Source organism: Trichomonas vaginalis, chromosome III (genome assembly GCF_026262505.1).
Source record: "Trichomonas vaginalis G3 chromosome III, whole genome shotgun sequence".
Lineage (NCBI taxonomy): Eukaryota > Parabasalia > Trichomonadida > Trichomonadidae > Trichomonas > Trichomonas vaginalis.
In genome coordinates this window covers 8,595,260-8,611,320 of record NC_067205.1, presented here as the reverse complement: position 1 = coordinate 8,611,320, position 16,061 = coordinate 8,595,260, and the positions used below count along the sequence as shown (strand labels likewise).

The 16,061-nt window shown below is 30.6% G+C and overlaps 3 protein-coding genes across 3 annotated transcripts, besides 6 other annotated features; 1 reads left to right on the top strand and 2 right to left on the bottom strand.

Annotated features, from left to right (window-relative positions):
• Nucleotides 1-1,797: part of a mobile genetic element that runs on past the window's edge.
• Nucleotides 604-677: a mobile genetic element.
• Nucleotides 1,007-1,267: a mobile genetic element.
• A 1,158-nt stretch (nucleotides 1,798-2,955) lies between the features above and the next one.
• TVAGG3_0665900 (antigen BSP-related family) lies at nucleotides 2,956-4,983 on the top strand (the record flags this gene model as incomplete). The annotated part of the gene is made up of 1 exon (XM_001314096.1): nucleotides 2,956-4,983. One exon carries the CDS (start codon nucleotides 2,956-2,958, stop codon nucleotides 4,981-4,983), a length of 2,028 nt encoding a protein of 675 aa, XP_001314105.1.
• Nucleotides 4,984-5,384: 401 nt separating this feature from the next.
• Nucleotides 5,385-7,322, bottom strand: TVAGG3_0665890 (helicase related family; the record flags this gene model as incomplete). Its single annotated transcript, XM_001314097.1, has 1 exon — nucleotides 5,443-7,317. The coding sequence occupies one exon, from the start codon at nucleotides 7,315-7,317 to the stop codon at nucleotides 5,443-5,445; it is 1,875 nt and encodes a 624-aa protein (XP_001314106.1).
• Nucleotides 7,323-7,468: 146 nt separating this feature from the next.
• On the bottom strand, nucleotides 7,469-8,797 carry TVAGG3_0665880 (uncharacterized protein; the record flags this gene model as incomplete). The annotated part of the gene is made up of 1 exon (XM_001314098.1): nucleotides 7,469-8,797. One exon carries the CDS (start codon nucleotides 8,795-8,797, stop codon nucleotides 7,469-7,471), a length of 1,329 nt encoding a protein of 442 aa, XP_001314107.1.
• Nucleotides 8,798-9,780: 983 nt separating this feature from the next.
• Nucleotides 9,781-9,983: a mobile genetic element.
• Nucleotides 9,984-12,676: 2,693 nt separating this feature from the next.
• Nucleotides 12,677-13,718: a mobile genetic element.
• A 59-nt stretch (nucleotides 13,719-13,777) lies between these two features.
• Nucleotides 13,778-16,061: part of a mobile genetic element that runs on past the window's edge.

Here is a 16,061-nt window from a genome sequence, read left to right as displayed (position 1 = left end):
AAAAATTTGGAAATATTCTGACGACAATAAATCTGGGAATAGTATTTTAAATACGAGAACAACCTATTTAAAAGTGTTTCGCTCGATTTTGTATAATTTCAAATTTTCGCATATAGCTTTCCGTGAATTACCGTGATTTTACCGCCACATCAATAGTTTACGACACTTTTCCCGTAAATTGAGTAGTTTACTGCACTTTTTCCGTAAAATTGAGTTACGGGAATCCGTAAGATTACCGTACCTCACTTCTAGTTGAAAATAGCATTAGTATATAATAAATAGATATATTATTCATATTTTTGATTTTGAATTACGGAAAAAGTGAGTTCAGAACTTCCAATTATTATTTGATTAATTATGTTAAAAATACTATAAGGAATTAAAATACATAATGTTGAAATTTGAATTACGGAAAAAGTGAGGGTGAAAGTGAAGTGAAAAAGTAAGATATTTTTTGTTGAAATAATCATAGTTGTACAATTTTGAAACTATATGTAAAGCTATAAATTGAATAAATTCAAAAACAAAAATTGTTTATTCTTATTAATAAATTTATATTAATCAATATTTGAACAACCCGTAATTAAAATTGAATTCCTCTTAAAATTTAATCCATACGTTAATTTTTAATTTGCTCGGCGAATGCCGAGCTTCCCTACTTCTCTTGTCATTCCTTCAAAAACTCTAATCTCATCGCACTTACAAACATCATGATTTGATGTATTGTCGAGAAATCTTAGACTTGTTTGTCATTTGATGATAGCATTTGAAAGTCATCTCGAAAATCGATTAACAAGACAATTTCCCAAACATCTACATACAAGTAGATGATGGTAAACCCATTAGAGTTGTTTTGCTATGATTCCTCCAATCTTATGATGAGAAAAATCATATAAAACAGCTCTAATCGAACATTCTACACAGCTTAGCATCCAGCTAGTTCCAAGTAATGCGATTACAACATCAACGGCCAAAGCCTTTCAGAGTCCTTTAATCATTTCTTCTCATCTCAATGTGAAGTGGCCCCAAACGAACTACAAGCTGACGTTACAACGCATTACAACCCGGTTAATACGAGCATATACATTAGAGCTGCTTTGTTATGATCTCCCTCATCAATTGATGAGAGATCTCATTATGAAGCAGCTCCAATCGAACTAAAAACCTACATACAAATGAGTGAAAACAAATTCATTAGAGTTGTTTTGCTTTGATTTCTCTCATCAGAAGATGAGAGATACCAGAACAAAACAACTCTAATCAAACTTTCTACACAACTCAGCACAGTATCAATGCAAAGTAATGCGTCTGTATCGTTAACAAGCAAAGTTGTTTCGGGTCCTTCCATTTTGGAAGAATTCGGAACAACTTTGCGAATTGATAGTGTAAACCCATATACATGAAAGCATGCATGCATAAAGACAGGTATTGTCAGCAATGACTACCTGCCCAGCTATGAGTGATCAGAGAATTACCATCTCAGGCTTTTTGAGAACGTTTCAGCCAGGACCCTCGTATGTTGACTGTGAGAAAGGCATCCTTTATCTGAAATAGATGCTTTTCCAACAATCAAATTCGAAGATCTTCGACGTTGTTGTAAAAAGAGAAGGAGAAGGAAAGAAGAGGAAGGAGAGGAAGAAGGAAAGGAAAAGAAGAAGAAGAAAAAAGAAAAAAAAGAAGGACATATTAAATATAATGCGCACTTAATAGTGCCGAGGCGGCGGAGCCGCCGAGGCGCGATTTTTTTGACCCTATATTACCGCACGGCAATGTTTTTCTCGATTTTGTACAGCCCTATAATGAACACTATTATGTATCGAATTCTACCATCATTGGTAACAAAATGGGAAAGGCAAATTTAGGAATAATTTCTTTGAAAAATTGTATATACGATGGTAATGGAGACATTGATTTTGATCCAAATTGCGTTTCCGTACTAACATTCCCTACAAATATCTTTGATGTTTGTGCAAATTATGCAGACAAAGTATGCAGCAACGTTGCATTGTATTCCAGATGCATATTTTCTATACAATTTATGTTTTTATTTTTCATAATATTATAAAATGACTTTGTTATTGAATTTTTAATTTTTTTATTGAATTATGAAAATTTGAGCCGAACCAATTTCGAACTCTCTTAAAAATAAGATTCAAAGCTAGCTTAGACTTTTCATAGTTTACCATTGAATTTTAGAATATAAAATTTATCGGGGTATTATTATTGTCGTCTGGCGGTTTTAGACGACAATGCGAATTTTCAAATAATAGGATTTTTAGCCAGATAAAGAGCTACTCCATATATCATGCGTGTTTGCATACTATATACATAGATGGAATTGATGTTCTTCCTTTATTTAGGTACCGAAACATGCTTGAAAAATCTATTTTTTAGACGACAATGATAATTTTGTCACTTTTCCAGACGACAATAATAATTTGTCACCTTTTTAGACGACAATAATAATTTTGTCACTTTTTCCAGACGACAATAAAACATCCTCAAATTTATCTGTCATTTTTCAAATTGAAGAGTTCCTTTTAATTGCCTAAATATGATACTGGTCTTTACTTAAATAATTATGAAATATTAGATGATACGGATTCTGGGGCCAGATGTATATCGATTCATCCAAATGCAATTACTATATCAGGTCGAAATGAAAATACATATGCTTTCAAAAACTGCAACGGAACATTAGAATCAGTTTCATTTCCAGTAGGATCAAAATTAACTCAAATCCAAAATTATGCATTCTATTATTGCACAGTAATTCAATCGATCGATTTTACAAATTGTTTAAGCCTAAAAACTATCTCAAACAGCGCCTTTGAGTCTTGTAAATCATTAGGGGCTGTCACACTTCCTCAAAATCTTGAAATTTTGGGTGATAAAGTTTTTTATAGTACGAATCTCAAAAACATAACAATTCCTTCAAAATTAACGATTCTTCCCATGTCTTGTTTTGCGTTTTGTAGTTCATTAGAGTTAGTTGACATACCACTTGACAGCGAAATTACTGAAATAGGAAAATGGGTTATTAGAATGAGTAAAGTTAAATCATTTACTATTCCTTCAAAAGTTACATCAATTATGGCAGAAATATTCGAATATTGCTATTTAGAAGAAATCCTTGTAAGCAGAGACAACAAAATTTTCACTATTACTAACGGAATATTAATAAATAATGAAACTAAAACAGCAGTTGCATATCCTTCAAGAAAAACTGGAGATTTAGTTATTCCTGAAGGGATTACTAGATTTGCTAGTTCCGCATTTGTTTGGTCTATATTTCCAAGTGTTACTTTACCATCAACGTTGACATCCATTGCATCTTATTCAATGACTCAGATTCAAATAACAGAGATAGATATACCAGATTCGGTAACAATTATTTATAATAATGCATTTGCCGGATGCAAGAAATTAACTAGAGTTAAACTTCCAAAAGGATTAAATTTGCTACCGGAAATGTGCTTCTGGGATACAAACTTATCCTCAATTGAATTACCAGACACATTAACAAGGATTGATAAAGGCTGCTTCATGAAATGTCCAAACTTGAAAGAGGTGACATTACCCGAAAATTTGACACAGTTAAATGGTCAAGTTTTCGATCCAGGAACAAAGTTATACTTTAGCGGAAATTCCAATTTTTATATAAATGATGAGTATATTATTATGACAAGAGATAATTCAACAATTTCACAACATATTGGAACATCACAGACAACAATTAATATTCATAAAGATGTTACCTTAATAAAGAAATCTGTTTTTTCCGGTAAAAATTTCATTACTAGAATGGTGTTCCCAAGTGATTCCAAATTAGAAACAATTTTAGAAAGTGCTTTTACTGATTGCACAAAAATGGAATTTGTAAATCTTCCAATTTATATCAAATCAATTGGGAATTTTGCATTCCAAAATTGCCAAAAATTACAGTCAATTGTTTTAAATAGCTGCAGATCTATTGGAGATTCGTCATTCTCCAATTGTATTGCATTATCATCTGTGAATTTCGAGCAAAGTGATATTATATCAATTCCAGATAATTGTTTTTACGGATGCACTTCATTGACAACTATAAAATTGCCATTGAAATTGAAATATATTGGAATTTCTTCATTCTCTAGATGCTCCAATCTGAATATAGTTACATTCCATGACTCATTAACTACTATAGGAAATAATGGTTTCCAAGGTTGCAGTTTGCTGTCTGTAGATTTAAGCAGCTGCAGTGGCATGACAAATATTAGTGATTTCTGTTTTAGTGATAACACAAACTTAGAATCAATTAATTTCCCAGCAAGAATTACTCTTCTTGGAGTTTCTTCTTTCAGTAACACTGCAATTTCTACACTTGATGTTCCATCATCTGTTTACCAAATAAGCAGTAATGCATTTTATTCATGTCAATCACTTTCAACAATTAATATTCCAGCAGATTCATCACTTGAATTTATCAAAAGTGGTGCATTTAGGGATTGCTTTAGAATTGCAAGTATTAACTGCGAGAGTACTAGATATAGAATTGTTACAGAAGCCTTATTTGATAGGCAGCAAACATCTTTGATTCTATTTCCACCTGTATCTCAAGTGAAATTCTTTTCTCTTCCAGGAAGTACAGTAACAATTAGTGAAGGTGCTTTTATGAGCTGCGTCAATCTTGTTTCTATTTTCATTCCAAGTAATAGTGTTGCTAATATTTCAAAGAGTACATTCGACGGCTGCATAAATCTAAAGATGATAAATATTCCAGCAAGTGTTATTGATGTTGGAGAGGATGCTTTCAAAGGCTGTAATCAACTCTCATGCGGCTGTTTGATAGAAAATAAAAACAAAACATATATTGATAGTCTAATTACATTTAGCAAGTTACCGCAATTAAGTACAAAACCGTGCTCAAATATGATAACTAAAGATTGTTATCGCTTTAATGTCAACAGTTTACCAATAACACCATTCATAGCAATGATATAATACTAAAAACATTCTATTGAATTAAGCTTATTTATTTCATAATAGTCATACTAATTATGGCTAATTTATAAGTAATTGAATGAATTTCAAGGAAATGCATCATATATGAAATGAGATTTTAAATATAGATGTGACTTTTGATAAATAAAATGACACAAAAAGTTTGGTCTTAGAAAAATAAATGTCACGGATTATTTATTCTGAACTAATGAATTTATTTCAATATGAAGTTACTGTATATAAAAAATGTAACACGCATATTGTAATTTTTCTCACTCTTGTTCAACATGACCCAATGAGTATAGACATGTTGTAATTCCACTGGATTTAGCATTTATATATTAATTCTGAATGATTTTCCTACAAGTATCAAACGATGTCATTTTAAAAAGAGTTCAAATATTTTTAATATATAATATATAGATAGATTTTAATAAGAACAATATGATATTATAAATATTAATCATCTTTCTTCTTCTGTTTCCTTTCTTTGAATATATCATACAAGAAAACTAAAACAGCAGCAATTGGAAGTTGGAAATAAGGGAATGCAAAATACCAGTAATACTGCCAACCAATCTCTGCAATGTATTTTTTGACGAACAAATAAACTTGATAAACAAAGAAGAAAAGAACGAAAACTTCGAAAATAAAATAAAAAGATAAACCATCTCTTTTGATGATAAAACTAATAACAGCTCCGTAACAAACAAGGGGGACATAACTCAAATAATACAAAGCAGTGCATAGAACAGAGAATGTATCAAATACAGGAGTGAATCCTACAGTATATCCAAATGACCACAAAATTGAAAACTTTCCATTAACAGGATAAAACATTTGTGGCAAAAATAGTGGCCAAAGAAGACTTAAATATACAACAAACTTAACTCTAAATGTAATTCTAGATAATAAATTAGATATAACTAAAGGACCAAAGAAAATTGCTTGCAAAATACTCCCTTTCTTTGTATCATCAACAATAGACAAAGCTGTTTCATCAAAAATTTTAAGTGGCCAAATAATTTCAATTAACATCACAATATAGAAAGGAGCATACAAAACTAACATGTATTCACCAAGATAAGAATTAAACAACCATCTGTGAGTCTCATGGAATGGTCCTGATTCACTATCAACTGCTATTTCGATTGTTTGATTTAAATCTCCGGAAATTGTCAAATTTTGAACTCCACTTTGGAATTCGAATTCTTTTGAATACAAAGAAACATTTTCATCAAGATATTTCTCCCATTTAAGTTCTCCTTCAATTCCTTTTCCTTTAACTTTGAAACTCTTGTTCTTTAAATTTGAAAAAGTGACAATTCTGACAGGCATTTTTTTGTCTATGAAATTAAAACTTTGTAATTTCGAAGGAGCAGGATTTGTTATTAGACTTATTTGTGAATCATTAAAGCTATGTTGCTCATAATTGATTCTTCCATTATCCAATGACAATAACGCAAAGAAATCGTATTTCTTCATCGACATCATTGTTAATTCCATTGTGTTTGCGTAATGAACAAATTCAAGTTTTTTAGGATGAACATGGCCTGTCAATAAACATGTGACATTGTATTCTCTGATCAGGTCTTCGTAGGTCTTCCCGGATGTAGATCGAGCACGTAATGGATAAATAAACTCATGAGTGAAGTGACAGACAATAATAACGTATTTCGCGTCACTTTTTTGTTGTAATTCACGTTCAAGTTCGTCTAAGTACTTTGTTCTCATTGTTGCAACGACTTGTTGTGGGCCATTGCCAAAAGGTATCTCACACGGAACGAATCCAATAAGTTTTACTCCGTTTCTGACTTGGGAAAAAGCGTGGAAACTTGATCTCTTTGTTTTTGTATAAATTGAAGCGTAGGACTTGTTATCGTCCCAATCGTAAACACCAAATAAGTCGTGATTGCCAAATATTTCAAATAATCTGTCTAAATTCAAACCTGAATTTGTTATCGTATCATTGTAAATTTTCCAATGTTTTTCAATAGGATATGCGTAGCAAGGCGATTTCTTATGTGAATAGTTGTCAGTAAGGTCTCCGCTGAGAACTGCAAAAACTGGTTTGATCATTTTCTCCCAAAAATTAAGAGTTTTGTTAAGGCGATAGTAAGTACGAGGGTGTAGATGTGATACATGTATATCTGTTGCATGAGTGATTATAATCGGATCACTACTCTTGTTAAATGAAGGATAATTTTTGTTAATTTCAACTTTTGGAACAGTATAATGAAGTTTACGGTAGAATTCATTGATCGAGAAGGCATAAAATATCAAAAAAATAGAGAAAAATGATAAGAATCCAATCAAATGTTGTCGAAAAGCCATTCACCGAAATAATGATCGTAAAATTATGAAATGCAATACCACAATATTTTCAAAAATTTGGATATTGCTTATTGTCATAATCATATAGACGATCATGGCCATATCGACATTCAAAATTTTCAATGTATCAATAGAAAAAAAAAATATATCTTTATAAATCAGATTGTTCAGAAATTTGACTTCCCTGCATAGACATTTTGTTAAGGCTATGATTATCTCTAATTGCAAAAACTCTGTAATTTGCGTTCAAAGCCAAAGAGATAATGACTGGCACAGGAAGGTTACCAGAAGGCTCATTCAAGAATTCTGCAAATGGCAAATCTTTTGTTCTCACGAATTGTCTTTGTGGATCGATTGTAATTGTTTTCTTTTTCATAGCAACTTGACGATTTTGTCCAAAGAATTTCCTGAAATCATCAAAATTGTTTGCTCTTACAGTGATATCAGCTCTGTTATCTAATTCAACAAGCTGATCAAGAAATGCATCATCAACAACTTTTATTACTGTAATAGAATTTGAATTGTCTAATAGAGTGGCTGTTTTGTGGTGACTTGATACATAAATTGTTGTATCTTTGATATCTTGTAATAAATATTCAAACATTGGATCGTTGGAAAGAAGATAATTGATTTCATAAGTGTTGCCTTCATTAGTTTGGACATTAATTGAAAAACCGGGATCAACTGGAACTTTGGCTTTGATCGACATGGCATTGACGCCTTCAACGTATTCTGGTGGAACTGTGAAACCTTCTGTTTCCGAAATTTCCAAATCTGGTAATCTCTTTTGAGAATTGAGTTTTTCGACAGCTAATTTGTTGCAAAGTAACATATAAATGATTTGGAACAGATGCGAATCTGGCTTTCTCGGTTTATCTTTATAATTGAAAATTGATAAATATTTTGAAGCTGAATGGAATGAAAATCTCAAATCAAGATCAGTAAAGTTAGTAATCTCGGTTAAAAGATCTTTGACTTGAAGTGATGGGTAGTCGTTAAGAATGAGATTGGGATTTGATGCAATCAAAGTTGCCTTTGAAAGGAGATTTTGTAGTTTAGTTCCATCGAATGAGTTTTTGTTGAACCTTATGATAAATATTTGGTTTTGGCATAAGAGACCAACATGTTTGTATGGATTGAAATATTCTTGAACAATGTATACTTTGTCATTAAGTTTGTCAGCAAGAAAATCGTAAGTTTTATCATTTTTGCCGTCTAAAAGTGTAGCTTCAATATATTGGTCCTTAATGTATTCAATTTTCATTGTTTGTCCAAGATTCCAACCGATCTTATCTAACTCTACGTAATTGAAAAGAATATTATTTGGGATCTCATTTGATGGTTTTGGTTTTGGTTTTGGTTTTGGTTGCTCTGGCTGGTATTCAGCTAACAACCCTATACATTGTTCAACCAGGTCAGAGCACTCATCGACCAAGGTTGAAATCTGTTTTAAATCTTTAGGATGAACTTTGTAGGTCATTAAAAAATTTGACTAATTTTCACTTCACATTATGTGAAATTTTTAACAAAGGTAGTCCAGATAAATTTTCTCGCTCAGTTTTCAATTTTGCTAGTGGATATATACTTACCACCTGCTGTGAAACTGATATACATGGAATCGCGGAAATCTGTCGAGGCATTTTGGCGATATTATTATCAAAATTATATTTCTTTAATTTATATGAAACTGATATTTATTTTATCAATGGATATGTTGTGTATATAAAATTCTGTATTACTTTAGGAGTGAGAAAGATTTAAGAAATCTTACTTCAATTCCTTATATGAAAGGATTTTTATCACAAAGAAATTCTTTACCCATATGTGTAGATTCTTCCACCCTAACATGTAATGAGATAATTCAGCGTGTCAAGATAATTTAGAAAAGATTTAAATCAAAAATGAGTTTAAAGGGGATAACTATACGAAAATCTATATATTGCATTATGTTTATGAAGTTTATATTGCATACTTCTTTTGAAACCTGTTATTTGTTGTGATAGAAACAAATTTATAGATGATTTCCTGATTTATGATGTTTTTGAGTTGTGAATAATTTTTAAGTTATATAATAGATAGTAATGGCCTCATTCTTCAAGCTCTAGAACGAAGTAATTTTTCCAAAAAAAATTCAAAAAAATCTTTATCAATGTAAAAAATACAAATTTGATAACGAACAATGAAAAATGGAAAATTTTTGGAAAAATAGATGCACATTATAATTGATGCTAATGCGAAATGAATCATAGTTTCAACATAAATACTGCAATATTACTTAAGATTTATTAATGAAAAATTTTTAGCTTGTTTTAAGGATTTTATTATTAAGCTTTTACTTGGTATCAACAAGGTATAATAAGGGTTTCGTTTTGCTAAAATTGTCACTTTTATAGCATATTTGTTTTTGGATGTTTTGCGAAACCAAAAAAAAACTATGATATACAATGTGTGTGTAAAGAAAATTAGGGCTGTACAAGATTTAAAAAAACATTGCCGGGTTACCGTAGAGGCCTAAAAAAATCGCGCCTCGGCGGCAAGCCGCCTCGGCATTAAGAATGCGCATCTAAATTTTTATATGTCCTTCTTTCTTTTATTTTTCCCTTCCCTTTCTTTTTTTTCCCTCCTCTTGCTTTCATTTACCTTTTTTTTCCTTTTCTCATCATTTTTCAAAATTTAAAATTTTTATCAAAAATCTTGCCTATAAAAGCAGACTATGGAACCTTTTAATGCCTCTTAATCAATATTATACAGCATAAAGCATATTAAATGAAAGTAATTACGTATAAATTTATTTTATTATCTTATTTATTAATTCTTTAGCATGTATTGTTTAATATTAACTTTTCTGTACATTAAATATGATATTCCAAAGTATGAATGCCTTGTAACGAAACGAAAACTTAATTTTATGTTGAATATTTGTCACAAACATTAGATTATTAAAATATATGTTGGATATCCCTTAGTATGAGACTTCATGACTCTTGTAGTCTAACGTGAGCTTTGGATTGCAAGCTCTGTGGTTAACGAACATAAATTAATTGTAAAGTTTTCAAAATTTTTCATCGTTTCTATCAGCATCTATTTTCCTTTAAAATAATATATTTGTATGAATACAATATTTAGTAATTTTTTTATTTCCATAATTTCATTCAAAATTTCAGAAAAAATTAATTTCTATTCAATATTATTTCAGCTTCAAAACACTTCATTCTTATAGATGTTGATTCACTAAAGTGTGATACTCAATGTCTTATTTCAATGAAAATTGTTCTGCAAATTTATTTCACTTTTGACCTCACTTTTTCCGTAATTCAATTTTTTACTTTTAATATTTTAGATCTTCATAATATCATTTGAAAAATTAACCATATAAAAAAATCAAGTTATCAATTCACTTTTTCCGTAATTCAAAAATCAAAAATATAAATAATATATCTTTTTATCAAATATTATTATTATATTCTATGAAAAATGAGGTCCGGAAATTTTGCGGATTCCCGTAACTCAATTTTACGGAAAAAGTGCAGTAAACTATTCAAAATACGGAAAAATTGGTGTAAACTAATGATTTTACGGTAAAATCACGGAAAGTCCCGGAAGAATATATGTGCCTATATGAAATTATACAAAAATGAATCAAACGCATTTTAAAAGATTGTTCTTGTATTATAAATGCTATTCGCAGATTTATTAGTTGAAGAAAATTACCAAATTTTTGCCGATTTACAAAAAATGATTTACAAAGCATATTTTTATAAGGCTTTAAAAATCTTTAAAATGTGACCGGTGACGGAAATCCATGGTAACCAACCGCGGTTCCCGTTTGGAATGCCATAAAGAAAATACTTTATTTACTAGTTAAAAAATCATTTGGTATTGATCAAGTTATTTTTTCTGGATAAGATATTATATGGATAATTGGATAGAAAATACAATTATATAATCTTGTACCTGGTTTAATTAAGCTAATTGTCATCAGAAACTTGTAATTTTTATGAATTTCAGATTTTCTTTTCATTACTGCTTTTCTTAATAGGTCAAGTTCTTATTTACGTTATAAAGTATGATATTTACAAATATCAAGTTATCATGTTTTTTGAGAAATTATGAGAAACAAACAAAAATGAAAAAGATAGGAATAGCAATGAATAGTGATGTGGGTATAGAAAATGTAAGAGATATGAATGCAAAGCAATCAGTATTTAGGACATTGACCATAGATTTCGAAAAAAAATGCTGCATATTGAGCGAAAACTATGATTATATTATAAGGCTGTCATTTAAAGCATAATGAAACTATTCCCTTTTCATTTTAATCGAATAAGATAGTAAAGATTTTTGAATTAGCTAGAAACTGATGAGATGTTTTCACAAATCAGATTTTTAATCTCTATAATGCATAATTCACTCAATATCTCAATTTTGATATTGCGAGATATTTTTGCTATCGGTTTCGCAATTTTGACACAATAGCAAGAGGGTTCTATAAGCATTATTATCAACAGTAGAATCTGAATATCATATCAGAAAATGCGCAAATCTGACATTTACCCGACCAAATAGCAAAAATAATTGAATACTTTTCGCAAAAACTTTAAAAATCGATAAAAATATGAAATATAGATATTAAAGAGACTTTTTATATAATATTCATAAAGATTTTCCAAAAATATGATACCGCAAAATTAAAAAAGTGACGTCTTGAGTGGAGTCAAAGGTCGAAATTGCTAGCTAAATGTTTTTTTAGCGAAATTGCGTATTGTACGTTTTTTTCGCAAAACGAAACCCTTAGGTATAATGAATTTAGTTTAAAATCAAAGTAGAAAAAAAAAATTATTTTTTTTTGTAGATATACAAAAGGTTTTATGTAAAAAAGATATAAGAAGTTGGGATTACTAAACGTGAACAATCAAGAAATTGAACATTCAAGTCTAAATCCATTAGAAATTCGTGAAATCTTTTTGTATAATCGTTTGATTGTAATATTTAACTAATGACACTCTAAGATTTTTCTTGACATATCAAAGGAAAGTGAATTCTTCACTAAAATATTTATGTTTATAGCAAAAGTTTGTATTACTTCATTTATTTGGATCTTGAACCTATCTGATAAGATGGTTCGGCTTAAATCAGCCTAGATTTATGAGTCTTCACTTTATTTTGTAAATAAAGGGAAGCCAGGTTAGTGAAAGGTAGTAGTAATATATTTAAAATGATTTTTTCTCGAAAACGGCCCGATAAATTGGACCTGATATTTCAAGGGGTATAATAATGTGCACTGATGAAACATTTTATTATAATAGCTACGGATTCTGAGCGTAATTTCGTGAGATGCAGAATATTAAATTTTAAGGTAGAGGAGGGGGAATTTAAGCTAAAAGTGACACACCTGTAAAAAGTGACACACCTGTGAAGGGTGTGATTACCGATCGGTAATTTCGACAGTTTAGAATTTAAAAATTTTTATGGAACTGTTGCGAGTTTCATAAAGAATTTAAGGAATATAAGCAAAGATTTGAATCAAAATTTTAGACCTAAGCCGCTCGATTCGCTCGCGGCTTCCGCGAATTACAGATCAGCAAAGATTTGAATCAAAATCTTCGAACTAAGCCGATCGCTTCGCTCGCGGCTTTCTTTATTATTTTAAATTTGCATATTTCCATCAAAAGTTCATAAGGTAAAAAATTTCGTTTATTTTTACTAAGAAAAAAAAGGTTTTTGATAATAAATTTATTTTATTTCGAAAAAGTAGCAATAATCGTAAAAGGGTATTGATAGGCTTGCTAAAGTAACTAATTTTAGCTGTCAAATACTTTTGTATTTTGAAGTAAATTAGTATAAATTTGTTTTTACTTTTATTTCGAAAAAGTAGCAATAATCGTAAAAGGGTATTGATAGGCTTGCTAAAGTAACTAATTTTAGCTGTCAAATACTTTTGTATTTTGAAGTAAATTAGTATAAATTTGTTTTTACTTTTATTTCGAAAAAGTAGCAATAATCGTAAAAGGGTATTGATAGGCTTGCTAAAGTAACTAATTTTAGCTGTCAAATACTTTTGTATTTTGAAGTAAATTAGTATAAATTTGTTTTTACTTTTATTTCGAAAAAAGTAGCAATAATCGTAAAAGGGTATTGATAGGCTTGCTAAAGTAACTAATTTTAGCTGTCAAATACTTTTGTATTTTGAAGTAAATTAGTATAAATTTGATATTATTTTAACTCCCTTTGAAAACCTCAATTTTCCATACAGAGGGAACGGGAATAGCATCCAATATTCCCTGAGAATGGTTGCGCATTCTCAGTTCCCTCTATATTTCGAACGAAGCTCTCATCGGTCTTTTTTTTTAATACTAAACGTTTTTTTCCCCTGTCACTTTTAGCTAAAATTTGGGTTTGCCTTTTAAGGTATGAGTCTGAGTGTATATTTATCATTACAATGAAATTGAATCATGAGTTGAAAAAAAAAAAAAAAAAAAAAAAGGGAAGTGGGGCTTCCAGGCACTTCGTGCCCTCTAGCCCCGAAGATGTTTAGTATAAATGAAGTTCTTATATACGGGTCTTCCAGGAGCTTTTCACAAATTATATATGTTTTCATGTTTTGTCAAGACTTCTTCGTAAAATCAGACAAAAATAATGTTTAGGGTAGAAGGTTAGATATAACCTCTTTTCTAACCTCTTTTCTACCCTCTTGAATTTTCAAGACTTCTTCGTACATGTTTTGTCACTTTTCTGTCACTTTTCAGGAAAAAACATTTTTATTATATATATAAAATGAATTTTACAAAACCACCGTTACCTTCTTTGGAAATAAGAGTAGATGTAAAGATATTCTATTGAGAGAACTTAAGAAACTACCGAATGGTCTAACATTTGTAGACTTGTTCGGTGGAAGTTTCTATATATCTCATTTGTGCCATACAATATTTCCTGACTCAAAGATTATATGCAATGACTTCGACAACTATATGGACCGTCTCAAACATTACCAGACACAAACAAAATATTGAAAGAGTTAAAAGAAAAAGATACCTATAGGTAAGATGGAACGTATACCATTAGATAAGAAAAATACTGTCAGAGAGGTTTTGAAAAAGCAGAGTATATTGACTGGATAGTATATCTGCTAGACTATTATATAGTGGTGCTATAAGAGTTCATGACATTGAAACACTTATGTCAAAAGTTTTATATCTTTAACTATACAAATGTTTTCAAAGAGAACATAGAAAAAATATACTGAGGGTATAGAGTTGTGAGATGTCATTGGACAGAGTTGTATGAAAAAATATAAAGACAAGGAAAATGTTTTCTTTATAGTGGACCCGCCGTTCTATAACACATGGATTTTCAATACCAAGTAGACTGGACTTTGAGAGACTCTTTAGAAACTTTAGACGTTTTACATAACCATCCATGCTTTTACTTTACATCCGATAAAAAGTGGTTTGGAAAGTGTCATGAGATGGTTAGAGGACATACTGACTATGAGTTTAGATATGACAAGATAGAATATGAGAGAGGTCCTATAAACTGGAGAAAGTGTCATAACAAAGAAATTTTACTAGTAAGTAAATGTGTTTGAAATAGGACTACTTGTTTTAGGTTTTTTCCATTGTGTCATTTATTTATTTGACGTGGCAGAAAGATATAGAGAATATGAAGATGAACCAATGCCTGCAAATGTTCAGTATATGTACTCGTAAGAGATATTTTTATCTAATATTAAATGGACGCACAGAACTTAGCGAATGCACAGCAACCTGGACAACCAAACCCAGAGAATATTCCAAATGAAGTTAGAATACAAACTGCAATGGCAAACTATGGTCAAGTGCCAACAGATGTACAAATGCAAACTGCCATGTCAAATGACGCTGCGTTAGGTTTGCCACCATGGTATGCAAATATGGATGGAAAGAGTTTTATACAAACCCTGAAGTGGGATATAAACAACTTATGCAGATGACGCGAACACAGGAGTTGACCCAGAATATGTTTTCTACCAGAGGAAAACAGAATGTATGAGCTCCAGTTAAAGAATGCTATGGAACTCAACAGGAAACGTAAGAGACTAGGCGGACATTAGATTTTACATATAGTAAAATGGGTTTCTTCAGTAAGATAGGAAACTTCTTTCGAAATGTTGGAAGAGGTATATGGAATGGAATAAAAACCGTAGGAAGAGGAATTTGGAACGGTCAAAAATATTGGTAAAAGAGTAGGTCAGTTCGTTGGTATTATACCTAAAGACCCTGAACCAGAAGAACAAGCTCCTGTTATACAACAGCCTGAACCTGCACCACAGTCTAGTTGGCAACCAAATCCAACACCTCAACCGTATTAAAAAATTATATTTTTTACCGTTCGATAGTAGTTGTATATGAAACTAAGTTCTAAGAAAACGCATGGTATAATGGAATTATTCTTTTTCTTCCATCTGTAGTAAACCATACTTGAAAGTCTGAAATACTTCCACTTGGTGGTTCGTATAACTTTGTAGGTTTTTCGAAAAGTCATTTGCCAAGCATAAGAAAGAGTTTTGTGCGCCAGAAAATGAAGCATGAACAATAATAGCAGCTGGAGTCGAAAACATCTTTAAATAAATATGGTTCATCTCTTGCATATCGACTGTAAATATTTGCTAAAGGAAGTTCGACTTTCTGATTTAACATTCTTTGCAAATAATACCATGACATTGCAGTGAATTCTGTATATATTTGTTCGTCTTTCTTTGGATTGTC